The 14,241-nt window shown below is 42.8% G+C and overlaps 1 protein-coding gene across 3 annotated transcripts in view; it reads right to left on the reverse strand.

The window, feature by feature from the left end:
- The window catches only part of LAMB1 (laminin subunit beta 1), a 111,035-nt gene that overhangs the window by 75,345 nt on the left and 21,449 nt on the right, over positions 1-14,241 (reverse strand). For 2 of the 3 annotated variants that reach the window (XM_032643561.1, XM_032643560.1), the window contains exons 9-13: positions 11,561-11,681; positions 9,873-10,061; positions 9,437-9,616; positions 9,187-9,299; positions 7,958-8,037 (exon numbers count right to left, since the gene is read on the reverse strand). In XM_032643561.1, the coding sequence (XP_032499452.1) occupies positions 7,958-8,037; positions 9,187-9,299; positions 9,437-9,616; positions 9,873-10,061; positions 11,561-11,681 (683 nt within the window). Of the gene's footprint in view, positions 1-7,957; positions 8,038-9,186; positions 9,300-9,436; positions 9,617-9,872; positions 10,092-11,560; positions 11,682-14,241 lie in introns of all 3 variants that reach the window. The other variant, XM_032643558.1, reaches the window with a different exon arrangement.

The raw sequence follows: 14,241 nt of genomic DNA on the forward strand, positions 1-14,241 counted from the left end.
CCCGGATTCTTCCCCATGCCATCCATTACTAGAGAACAAGCCAAGGAAGGCAAGGATAGAGACAGTGGGCAGACTCCCAAGAGGCTTTTACCCGCAGCACAGTTGGAAAGAAAAAGCAACTCACGAGGACCTGACCCTGTGCAGGGAATTCCCCTCATGTCAGCTCCACCGCCACACGCCTGTGTCCACACACTTGAACGCTTGTCACCCATAGGCGTGGCCCCCATTCAACACCCGCTCCTTTGGTGAACTCGTTCTTGGGGCTTTACCTGCCTCCATGCAGGTGGCCCTCACCTACAGCTCTTACTTCTGACTCACGACTGTGCTCTGGTTGTACCCCTCCAGCCGCGAATGGGACATTTCCATGGTTTGCCCAGCCATCACCTCTAATTTATCCTGTCCCAAACTGTTCGCCACCTCACACAGACTTATCTTCAGCTCTGCTATTTCTGTCAGCAGATTTAAAATTACTCTGATGTAGAACAGACTTGTGCTTGCCAAGGCGGAGAGGGGGAAGGGATGGATTGGGAGGTTGGCAATAGCAGATGCAAACTATTATATAGAGAATGGATAAACAACAGGTCCTGCTGTAGAGCACAGGGAACTCTATGCAATCTCCTGTGATAAACCATGACAGAAAATATAAAGAATGTGTGTGTGTGTGTGTGTCTGTATATATAAAACACATTGTAAATCAACTATACTTCAATTAAAAAAAAATTCCTCTGATGTAGGTGAGATGTAATCTTCCCTTTATCCTCAATGTAACACGTGTTATTTCAAGACGGTTCTCGACTCGGCTTTTTCCTCTCATTGTCACTGCGGCTACCCTACTCCCAATGTGTCATCGTTCTACACCTCCCGAGCTGATCTCTCCAGTTCCTCTCTCTCCCTGCTGCCCAGATCATCCAGCTACACGGCCAAACCAACCTTCCCAAAGCCCCGCCTTCCCCAAAACCCACAACTGTTTCTTCTTCTGTCAAGTCACGAAGCCTCTGCCTGGTTTCCCGCAGCCTCTATAGACCCTCCTCTGAAAACAACTACTTCTCTTTCGGGTGTCCACCCTTGGCTTTAGCTGAGCCACACTCATACTCTTCCACAAATATTTACTGAGCAGATATTAGCCTTGGCAGCTGTGCTTCCTGGTGTCCAGACTCTCCCATTTCAGTCCATGTCAGCTCTTTATTTCTTTTTTTGGCTGCACCTCGCAGCATGCGGGATCTTAGTTCCCCAACCAGGGATCGAACCTGTGACCCCGGCAGTGGAAGTGCAGAGTTTTAACCACTGGACCGCCAGGGAAGTCCCTGTCAACTCTCTTCTGAACCAATCCTACCTTCCTTGTTAAGTCCAATATTTCCAGTGAAATGATATGGAGAAACAAAAATGGGAGGAAAATATAGTTCCTGCCCTAAAGCACTTCCAATCTAACCAAGGGGGATAAACAATAAAGCAACTGACCAGTACAACCAATCAAAATGCAGGCAGTGCCCACACAGAGCTAAGAGCAAAGGACGGCAGGTGAGAGGAAGACACTGCTCACCTGACTGAGGAGGTGAGGGGACACCAGATAGAAATGGTCCATCTGACAATGTTGTATGTTCCCCCCACCAATTTCCCTGTAACTAGATACAGATACAATTCATTGGATCAGTTAGGTAGAATAAAGACATAAAACACAATATATCAGGGCCCGTGGCAGGCAGAATAATGACTCCCAAAGATGTCCACATCCTCAGCCCTGGAATCTGTGGATATGTTACCTCATGTGGCACAAAGGACTTTCCTAATGAGATCAAGGTTAAGGACCTTGAGATGGGGGGATGATCCTGGGTTACCCAGGTGGGCCCAAGCGAATCACATGAATTTTTAGAAGCAGCAGAGGAAAGCAGAGGGTTGGGTCAGAGCTGTGGCACGAGGATGATCTGACCCACCGTTGTTGGTTGTGAAGGTGAAAGAAAGAGGCAAGGAACGTGGGCAGCTTCTAGAAGCTGGGAACAGCCCTCAGCTGACAGCCATCAGGAAAACGGCAACTGCATCCTACGACCAAACGAACCGGAATCTGCCAACAGCAAGAATGAGCAGGAAAAAGTCTCCCCAGAACCTTCAGGTGGAAACGTGGCCCTACCGACACCTTGATTTTAGTCCCCGAGACCGTGTCTGACATACAGGACTGGAAGATAATAAATTTATGTTGTTTTAGGCCACTAAGTGGTGGTAATTTGTTATGGCAGCAACAGAAACCTAACACAGGCCCTATTTTTTTCCTCAAAGGGTAAAGGCCAAGATTATTTCTCAAAAGGGAACCCTCCTACACTGTTGGTGGGAATGTAAGTTGGTGCAGCCACTATGGAGAAAAGTATGGAGGTTCCTTAAAAAACTAAAAGTAGAGTTGCTATATGATCAAGCCATCCCACTCCTGGGCGTATATCCAGAGAAAACCATAATTCGAAAAGATACACGTGGACTTCCCTGGTGATGCAGTGGTAAAGAATCCGCCTGTCAATGCAGGAAACACGAGTTCGATCCCTGGTCCGGGAAGATTCCACATGCCGCGGAGCAGCTAAGCCTCTGTGCCACAACTACTGAGCCTGCGCTCTAGAGCCCGCGAGCCACAACTACTGAAGCCCACACGCCTAGAGCCTGTGCTCCGCAACAAGAGAAGCCACCGCAGTGAGAAGCCCGCGCACCACAACAAAGAGTAGGCCCTGCTCGTCACAACTAGAGAAAGCCCGCATGCGGCAACACAGACCCAGCGCAGCCAAAAAATAAAACTGATTCTTAAAAAGAAAACAAAAGAAAAGATACATGCACCCCCACGTTCACAGCAGCACTATTTACAATAGCCAAGACACGGAAACAACCTAAATGTCCATTGACAGATGAATGGATAAAGAAGATGTGGTTCCTATATACACAATGGAATACTACTCAGCCATAAAAAAGAATGAAATAATGCCATATGCAGCAACATGGATGGACCTAGAGATTACCATACTAAGTGAAGTAAGTCAGACAGAGAAAGACAAAAATCATATGATGTCACTTATATGTGGAATCTAAAATATTACGCAAATAAACTTATCTACAAAACAGAAACAGACACACAGACAGAGAACAGACTTGTGGTTGCCGGGGGCGGGGCGGGGGGAGTGATGGATTAGAAGTTTAGGCTGAGCAGATGCAAACTATTATGTATAGGATGGATAAACAACAATGTTTTACTGTATAGCACAGGGAATTATGTTCAATCTCCTGTGATAAACCATAATGGAAAAGAACATGAAAAAGAATGTATAGAAATGTATAACTGAATCACTTTGCTGTACAGCAGAAATACAACATTGTAAATCAACTATACGTCAATAAAATAAATTTTATAAAAAGATCGTTTCTCAAAAACACAGATTTCTCATAAAGGTAGCAACTGGCAACTCTTGGAAGGAAAACCCTTTCATTTAAACAGTGATGAGCAGGGAGAACACTGTACAATCTCAACTTTACTACTAAGAAATAAAGCAAAAGAAAAACATTAAAAGATAAAAATCATCATTCATAAGGACCACTACTCTGTTCAACGCGGAAATCTCCTCCAAAATACTGATTACAAATAAGAGCTGGTTCCCCAGTGATGAGCAGTCAGCACCATCCCTTCTATCCAGAGCAGCTTTTCCACCACCCCTCTACCCAACCTCCACCGCCAATTCCCCTACAACTAGAATAGGTCCTTAAAGGGTATGAGCTATGTTCGATAATCTCTTTACGTCCAGCTGCCATAGCAATTAACAACGAGTTAGATACACCACAGTTATCCCATACGTTGATGAAAATATCTATTAACTTCTGCTCTGGTTTCGAAGTACAATAAATTTCAGCTCATTTACTGAGCACCTATCAATGGGCTGGGGACAAAAGAATATGCAAAAACAGCTAAGACAAAATCCCTGTCCAAAGAGACCTTTCAAAGACAAACAGCTATACCACAAAGCAGAGTAAGTGCTAACAAAGATGCAGAAGCAATGTGTTTTCACATTAAGGGAGGATTGGGGCCTTCAGTCTAAGAAGGAGAAGGGAGAGATCTTCAGAAGAAAGTGGTGGGCTTCAAGCCAGATATCAAAGTCTCAGAAGAAAGTGGTGGGCTTCAAGCCAGATAGCAAAGTCCTAAATTTAACTGATGAAATAATTTTGAAGGATGCTATCAGACTGCTTCTATTTTTCAACGTTTTAAACAGTTGCAAGCAGCATTTACTTAGCAACCACTCTTATTTATTCATGAAAGCAGGTTAGGGGACTTCCCCACTGGTCCAGCGGTAAACGCCTTGCAATGCAGGGGATGCGGGTTTGGTCCCTGGTCGGAGAACTAAGATCCCACATGCCATGACCACAACTACTGAGCTCGCACACCTGAACTAGAGAGCCCGCGTGCCGCACACTACAGAACCCAAGCATTCTGGAACCCACGTGCCACAACCAGAGAAGAGAAAACCCGCACGCCACAACTAGAGAACCCCGCGCGCCTCAACAAAAGATCCCGCTTGCCTCAACGAAGATCTCGCATGCCGCAACTAAGACCCAATGTGCCAAAATAATTAATTTTATAAAAAGCAGGTTATCTACTAGGCAAAACGTTATTAACCTGGTTTGAGTCACATTATTTAAATCAATTAGGTCTTACTTTAAAATATTCCGAAGTTCAGACTAGCTGTCAATATAACAGGCATGGATTACACACTTTAATTGTTCTACCAAAAGCCACTCAGCTCATTAAACAAAACATTTAAAAACTTTTTCCACTTAATGACTTTACACTTAATCTAGCCCTAGCCAAAGTAAATAAGGAATGTTTTGGGATTGATTTAGAGATGGCCTCTCCCGAGGGGGGCATGTTTAATTTTTGTATCATAAAAATCTTTTGTTTCTCAAATTCTTTTACTCAGTCAACATTTATTCAACATGTGTCTGAGGCAAAGCAAAGTACAATAATACTGTCAGGTGGAAGATATTTATGACTGTCTGCGACAAATCAATCATTCAGCAAGTATGATCCTGAGCATCTGTTATGCACCAAGCATTCTAGAAGAACTGGTGCTTTAGAAGACACAGCCTCTGTCACCTCTTTGGGACTCTTAAAGTCCTGTGGGGAAAAACAACCTTGAAAAGGATGACTGTAAAAAACTGAAGAGTCACAAGACTAGAGGCATCTTGAAAGTTTCCTTTCTTCCCCCACCAATGATGCCAAAAGATAAGGCATCTATTTCATCCATCATGCTAGAAAGAACAAATCACCCACTTTAAAATCTTCACTAAAGGATATACGTATACATGTATAACTGATTCGCTTTGCTGTACAGCAGAAACTAACAAAACATTGTAAAGCAGCTCTACTCCAATCAAAATTGAAAAAAAAAAAAGCTTCACTAAAATGTTCTGTTTCACCAACTCTCTTGACTAGCACATTCTGGTTTTTGCACATTTTCTGCAGCAGAGATTAGGGGCAGGCCAGGGGCTGTGCGTGGGTGCATTTAGAGACAGGAAGCACGTGTGGACGAGCGAGAGAGAGTAAGGGAGTGTAAGCAACAAAAAACCGCTTAGTGTAAAGGAACACAGGACATTCCTGAGTTTAGGACATAATTTGGAGAGTTACGTATGCCACTTTCCTCTAATCGAGAAGCATTTTCGGAGTGCCCAGAGCTTTGAATTGAGGAATCAGTTACTAAAGGAATCATCCGCTTGTGTTCCGGGGGTCACCAAGGGGAAGTCAGGGAAGTGATTTCATCAGCAGAGAGAGCAGTTGGTCTTGCTTTCCTCCTTTATGGAACTATCCTTGCATCCTCCCCTCTGGAGGTTGTCTAAGAACAGGCATTCACCCTGGAGTTCCGGAGGCGACATGCTGTCCCAAGTTTACTGCACGACCTGGAACAGAACAAACCCAAACACGGAGGCCAAAAAGAACATGCTCTTGCTGCCCAAAATCTAACTCCTGCCCAAGCAGACTACTACAGTGCTGGGAAATCTTCCTGTAAGAGAGTCGGTTTTGAACCCATGAGGCTTATGAATGCAGCACGTTCTCCCGGGGAAGATCCTGGGCCACAAGGAAACATCTGTCTACCCTCCCAACAGTCACTTATGCTATTTTTACCAGATGTTCTGAATCTCATCCAGTAACGCACAGAGACGACTCAAAGGGAATTAATCCAACTCCCACAAACTGAACATCTTGCCGAAATGTGTACTTTGATCATTTTGAGGAGAGGCTCATGTCTCACCAATTCAAGGAATACCAACATATTTAATTAAATCACTAAAATTATTGTATGTATTTTTCATTAATGTACCCGCAAGCTGGAAAAAATGAAATAGTGAAGAATAAAGTGAAGAGCCTTCACACAAATGAAAATGGGACTGCATTTTCCATCCTTTAAACTGGTAAAAAGAAAAGTTTTGATGATACCAGCTGCTGGTGGGGGATTGGGGAAGAAGGTACTTTGTAACTGGTTGGGAGGAAAACAGACTAGCACCGTATGTCTGGAGAACAATCTGACATCCTCTAGTAAAATAGAAAATGCACATGTACTTTGACTTGGCACTTCCATCACTGGGAACCCAATCTATAGATATGTCTACAAACATTCATCGAGATTACCAATAAGGATATTCACTGCAAACTTTCTGAAAAGAAAAAAACCCAAAAAACGGAAATCAATAAGTCATAGCACTCTCACATGATGGAACACACAAAAAGAGGCAGATGAATAGATGCGGATATAAAAAAACTCTAGATTAAAAAAACCAGTTGCAGAGTAATGTACACACATACATTACTTTGATTCATAAAAAATGTCTGTTAAGCTAAGTAGGAAATCATGGACTATATTCCTTTGTACTTGTCTTGTTTAAAAAAGTAACACCTGGGCTGCCCTGGTGGCGCAGTGGTTAAGAATTTGCCTAGCAATGTAGGGAACACGGGTTCGAGCCCTGGTCTGGGAAGATCCCACATGCCGCGGAGCAACTAAGCCTGTGAGGCACAACTACTGAGCCTGCGTGTCTAGAGCCTGTGCTCCGCAACAAGAGAAGCCACTACAGTGAGAAGCCCGCGCACCGCGATGAAGAGTAGCCCCCGCTCGCCGCAACTAGAGAAAGCCCGCGCACAGAAACGAAAACTCAACACAGCCAAAGATAAATAAATTAAAAAAAAAAAAAAAAAAAAAAAGTAACACCTAAGATGATTTCAAAAGAAATGAGAGGAAGAAAAAAACACTGCCATTTTTACAGGTATTTTGAGCACTATTATTAATTTCTAGAGAGACACAAGAAACTTAACGGTGGCACTTCAAGGCAATGGAACTTGGTGGGGAAAAAAGGCAGGATACCTGTCTGAACTGTTTGAATTTTTTTTTTTTTAAAACCACGGGCATACACTGTTTCCATAATTTAAAAAATACTGAAAAGTAAAATACAAAACAAATAACACTATTAAAAACCAAGAAACAATAACCAACAAGGACCAATTATATAACACATGGAACTATACTCAATATTTTATAATAAACTATAAGGGAAGAGAATCTGAAGAACATATATATACAACTGAATACACACATATATAACTGAATATATACATAAATAACTGAATCATTGTGCTGAACACCTGAAAATAACACAATATTGTAACTCAACTATACTTCAATTAAAAAAAAAGACAAAAACTAAAGAAACATGAAAAAACAAAATAAAAAACCCAAGAAACAAAGACTAGAGAAGGCTTCAAAGCTAACTCTTGGAATGAACAAACCTTTGAAAACTTTGAGAGCGCAGGTAAAAATGATTATCAGGCATTCAAAGCAAAGGTGAATGCACTCTGCCTATCTTCTTAGGAGACACCGAAAGTCACCCTCGTCCTAGAGGTCGCAAGGACCCTAGGGGTGACTGAGCGCAAGAGTGTCAGAGCAGCTCCACTCACCTATTGTTTAAGGCTCCCCCAAGGTCACAGTCACAAGGTCGACATCCATCCAAGTCGTTGCTTAAGCCCCAGTGCTCTGGCTGCAGAACAAAAGATTAAACATCTAAAGGGGGGTTCCTGTAATTACACAATAGACTCAGCAAGACACAAGTTATGGCGTGTTTTGGACGTTCCACCAAACGTTTATCTGCACCGTGGAAGGAGAAAGCCTACAATAGGTGTGAGTAGGAGTATTCTAGCATAAAGAACCCAAGCTGTGGGTCACTGGGGTCAGAGAGGGTTGCACATACCCACGTGGTAACCCCAGATCACAGCAGTTTCTTTGCCCTGCAAATAGCCTTCATCCAAGAATTAACATGAGCTAGCAGCAAACATGCCAATTTTCTTCACTGGAATTACTCTGGCAGTGAGACAGTAATATGAAAGCAATCACAAAAATGTTTTAAAAGATAAAAAATATAATTTTAACAAATTACACTCATAATTACTCTACCCATAATCACTACAGTCAACTTTTTGGTCTATTTCCTTCCAGATTTTGTTTTTCTTGTTGAACTTTTTCCCTAGTCAAGATACTACTTACATCCTGTGTTCTTTTATATATACTTTTTACACCAGCATAAGCATTTCCTCATGTTATCATTTTCAATGGCAACCAAATATCACACTACATAGAAACACCCAAGTTTATTTAACTATTTTCCCTACTGTTGCTTCCAAGTTATTTTTGTTATGATTAATAAAAGATGCAATGAGTCTTCTGGTGAATACATCTTTGTCCAACTTTCTGATTATTTCACTAGGATAGATTCCCAGAAGTAGGATTACTGGGTCAAAGGGGATGCACATTTCTACAGCCTATGGATACACAGCTGCAGAACACTTTTCACAAAGTATGAACCAGTCTGTATTTCCATCAGTAGCACACGAGTACCTGGCCCTCACTATGTCCTCACTTAACAGTCAGCATTCCTATTTTTTTAAAAAACTTTTGTTAATTTTGTCTGTCAAGACGGTACTTCACTGTGGTTTTATTCTGCAACTCTAACGGCAATGGTGAATATCTTGTCAAAATTAGTAATTCCTCTTTCGTGAATGGTCTACTCGTGTCTTTTAATATTAATATTTACATAAAAGCGTGATGGTAGAACCTACAACTGTGAAAATCGTTCTCTATTGAAATGTCACATTCACAAACCACCCATCCCATGTAATTACGAGTTACCTACCAGACACTGGTCACAATGCTGTCCTGTCACCAGACGCTTACAGAAGCAGTAACCAGTCTCAGAATCACAAGGATTCCTGCCAGGAATCGTTCCCAGAGGACTGCAAGTACAAGCTTCATTAAAGATAAAATGAAGTAAAGAAACACAAACCAAGTGAGTCTGTAGTAGTCGAATGGATTAAGAATTGCAAAGTAAAATGGGAATTACGTGCACATGAGAACTCCCAAACTTTTTCAACACATATACTTACATTTACAACCAAATGGATCTTCAGTGCTTAAACCATAGAAGCCTTCTTTGCAGATATCACAATGTTCTCCTTCCACGTGTAATTTACACCGACACTGACCAGCAATGAGACCGGCAGAAAAATCCGTGTAACTGTCACAGACTCCCTTGTTCTGAGAACCAGCTGGGTCACAGGTACATTCTAAGGAGAATCAGAAGCGTGAGGTAACACAATGTGTGTGTTTATGTAGAAATACACGTATTCCCTTCATCCCTCCAAATGTCACAAAAATAGACTCAAAAAGGCTGGACTACTAAGTAAATTCTCCCCCCGGCACCCTATACAGCAGCTAAAATAAGGCTGGGTCTGAGTCCCAAGAGAAGGACCGTGACCACCAGACTATTCAAGCTGAAAGCTGACCTAAACAGGTCCCCCCTCGTGACCTCTCCCCACATACGTTCACAGAGATTAGGATCCCGGATGTCTCTCTCCGGGTGCTGGTAGTAAAACGGTTTGCACTGCTCGCAGTTGCGCCCCATCGTGTTGTGCTGACACTCATCACACACCCCTCCGCTGACGTTGCCAGTGGCCAAGTAGACCGCCATGTCGAAGTGGCAAGAGCTGGAATGTTCGTTGCAGTTACATTCTGCGAGACAAGACCGACGGCAGGAAAAGCCTTTTCAATCTACTTACCAGGGGAGGATGGGGTTGGTGGGAAGGAAGCTCGTTTTGGAAACTGGGGACGAAGTTCAGGCGAAATGGCAATTAACAAGAAGGCGCTGGCGGTGAAAAGGACACATCTGCTTACGACATCAGTTTAAATCCTAAGCCATGCTGGAAACCTTCCGAGTGTGACCTTTATGAAATAACCTCACTTGCCCTCTTTGGAAGAGAACGGGCTATAAAAAGTTGAAAAGTGCTGGGGGAAGTCCCCTTGGAGGCTCACTCACAGGAAGGCTGCACTGCATGGAAAAGCGCTCGGGCCATGCTCAGGGTGGGACGGGGATACGTCCCTCCAGAGGGTTTTCTAGCGGTATGTTCCTGGGGAAGCCTGTCTGGGCTGCCGGCTTTGAGGAACGTGGTATGAAGGCCGGATCCCCTTGCTCGTCATTCCCACCGCCACACCGGGCCAGGTTCTGTTAATCAGACCCTTAACAGCCATCCAGCCGGCCCTCTTGGGTCATTCTGTCCCTCCTCTAGCCCATTCGGCGGAGTCCTCTTGGTCCAACCCAGCTTTAACCATCGCTCTCTCACGCTCAACAACCCCCATCGACGACCCTTGTCTTCTCACAGCGAAGCTTCTGTCACTGGGGCCCTCACGGGGCTCTACATACTGGCCTTATCCGTCCTGTAGGGAGGGACTGTGTCGTCGTGCCCTGGATACGTTGGTTTAATTAAAGCCCAGAATCATGAATTAAACCCTGGTGTGAGAATGCCCTTAGAGCCTTGTGTTTTGTGTTCTCCTTATCTGAACTCCCTTCCACCTCCCCCCTCCCCACCCCCCCCTGCGCTTTCTTCTCTTTACCTAAACAATCCTAACTATTTGTTAAGGGCCAGCTGGTCGTCCTTACTAACAAAACCTTGACCACTCCAGCCCTCGCTGTTTTCTGAGCTACTGGAACAGTCCTCAGTGGGGGCAGAGACAGCACGCCTCGCAGGGGCGATAGTCTATCAGAATCACTGTGTGGGGGGGGGGGGCAGGGTGGTGGTGTTTCAAACTACCCCTCTGCCCAGAGAATAGCACCGGGAGGGATGGGCGGATGGAAAGATGCCACAGGCTGCAGCTGGGCTGGCACAGACACAAGGCTGACAAATACTCCATCTCTTTTAGACCTACTGATCCACCACACGACTGTTTTCATTCACTGTTCGCTCATGGTCATCTTGCCTTAAAAACAGGTACAATGTCAGGGACGGCATCTCTGTCGTCTACTAAATCTGCCAAACACACAGGTGCTGCTCAAATACTAACTGATTAATTTAATAGACTGGATAGTGGCTTCCTAGGATTATCAGGGTGAGGCTGGGAAAAGGGTAGTAACTTTTCTTCCTTTTGCAGACCAGTGTACTGTTACAGCATCTCTACTCCAAAAATGGATACCGGGCTCTGAATTGATTCAGAACGTCCCTTTGCCTGAGACTTACTTTTACAGGCATTGCTGTTTCGACCTTCAGCGGGTCTCCAAGGTAAATCATGGTAGAAATCCATGCACTGTTCACAGTTTAAGCCCTTGGTGTTATGCCTGCACATGCAGTGTCCGTGAACCTTGAAAGTTACAAAAACAGAAAAAAGCAAAGGAAGAGATACACTAACGGCCAGACCTTTCCCACAATCAATGGAAAATATCAACCCCTTCGGATACTAATCCTCATCTGTAGTGCACCACAATGAGGGTTTCTTTGTTTTTATTTTGTCCCTTCCCCCCCGGTGAGTCCTGTCTTATTGATGGCCGTAATTCCCAACTCTAGGAACAGTTCCTGCTATATAACGGGTACTCGATAAATATTCTTATTGAAGTATTGATGAGGAAAACACAGAAGAACAAAATTCGTCACTTAAAATTTTTTTTAAAAAACAAACTAGTTACTTAGCAGTTAAAAAAAATCTATTATAATAGAAATCAACAAAAGTTATAATGGAGAACTAAATGTGTACACACCACCGGGAACCAACTCAATTTACTGCAAGCTTTACCCCATGCCATACAAAAGACAGGTTTTCTCTGCTTGCTTTGTTTGCTTTTTGACTTCCGGCTCAGCACTTAAAAATGTTTTTTTCAACCCAAAATGAGATTTTAAGAATTAATCAGTTACCACATTTACATTTTTAAGGAAAGAAATATAAAATGCCAGAAAAAGATACAGATTATTTCGCTTCAGGAAGGGACCACAATGTGCTCTTTTACACCACACCACCAGTCACACTTGAGCCCCTGAGGCACATAAATGATAAATCAATTCTTTCCGTCGAGCAAATATGCACGTTCACGGATCCCTCACCGTAACACTAGTTTCTACAGGATGGAATTCAGAAACAGGACAGACAGGTCCACCCTGAACCCACCTTGACAAGAGTGCAGTTAGCAGAAGACTAAATTCCTCCCATTATAAGGTGGTTTTACATGGACTTAAAACCAGTCCCAAAGCCCATACCACAGGACCCTATGGCATCTGAATCAACAGTACAACATACTGTGAGACGCATGGTAGTGACATGACTACATGAGGTTAGCTACACACAGGATCTGTTACTCTGAGAAGTAAATATCATCTACCTGGCACTCTCTGAAAGATGGAGCAAAAAGATTAGGACATATTCTCCCTTCAGGCTCTGTTAAAAATTCAACTTTATCTGCGCAATAAAGGTTCTAAATAGAGTAAAGGGAAGTCAGAAGTTTAGACTGTTGAATACAAGTCAGTCCTGCACCTTCACTTTCTTAGATGAGGACTAACAATTTTTGAAAAGGCCAACATCAACTAAGCAAGGCACACCTTTCGTCAAGAAGCAAGGCCCACAGCCCAGTGGAGGCCCCGGTGCAGAGTCAAGTGGGATTTATCCCAGGGATGCCAGGCTTCTTCAATATACGCAAATAAGTCAATGTGACACACCATATTAACAAATTGAAGAATAAAAACCATATGATAAATAGATGCAGAAAAAGCTTTTGACAAAATTCAACACCCATTTATGATAAAAACTCTCCAGAAAGTGGGCACAGAGGGAACCTACCTCAATATAATAAAGGCCATATACGACAAACCCACAGCAAACATCATTCTCAATGGTGAAAAACTGAAAGCATTTCTTCTAAGATCAGGAACAAGACAAGGATGTCCATGCTCACCACTATTATTCAACATAGTTTTGGAAGTCCTAGCCGCGGCAATCAGAGAAGAAAAATAAAAGGAATACAAATTGGAAAAGAAGAAGTAAAATTGTCACTGTTTGCAGATGACATGATACTATACATAGAGAATCCTAAAGATGCCACCAGAAAACTACTAGAGCTAATCAATGAATTTGGTAAAGTTGCAGGATACAAAATTAATGCACAGAAATCTCTTGCATTCCTATACACTAATGGTGAAAAATCTGAAACAGAAATTAAGGAAACACTGCCATTTACCACTGCAACAAAAAGAATAAAATACCTAGGAATAAACCTACCTAGAGAGACAAAAGACCTATATGCAGAAAACTGTAAGACACTGATGAAAGAAATTAAAGACAATACCAACAGATAGAGAGATACACCATGTTCTTGGACTGGAAGAATCAATATTGTGAAAATGACTCTACTACCCAAAGCAATCTACAGATTCAATGCAATCCCTATCAAATTACCAATGGCATTTTTTAAAGAACTAGAACAAAGAATCTTAAAATTTGTATGGAGACACAAAAGACACCGAATAGCCAAAGCAGTCTTGAGGGAAAAAAACGGAGTTGTAGGAATCAGGCTCTCTGACTTCAGACTATACTACAAAGCTACAGTAATCAAGACAATATGGTACTGGCACAAAAACAGAAATACAGATCAATGGAACAGGATAGAGAGCCCAGAGATAAACCCACGCACCTATGGTCAACTAATCTATGATAAAGGAGGCAAGGATATACAATGGAGAAAAGACAGCCTCTTCAATCGTGGTGCTGGGAAAACTGGACAGCTGCATGTAAAAGAATGAAATTAGAATGCTCCCTAACATCATACTCAAAAATAAACTCAAAATGGATTACAGGCCTAAATGTAACACTGGACACTCTAAAACTCTTAGAGGAAAACAGGAAGAACACTCTTTGACATAAATTACAGCAAGATCTT

Source organism: Phocoena sinus, chromosome 9, assembly GCF_008692025.1.
Source record: "Phocoena sinus isolate mPhoSin1 chromosome 9, mPhoSin1.pri, whole genome shotgun sequence".
Lineage (NCBI taxonomy): Eukaryota > Metazoa > Chordata > Mammalia > Artiodactyla > Phocoenidae > Phocoena > Phocoena sinus.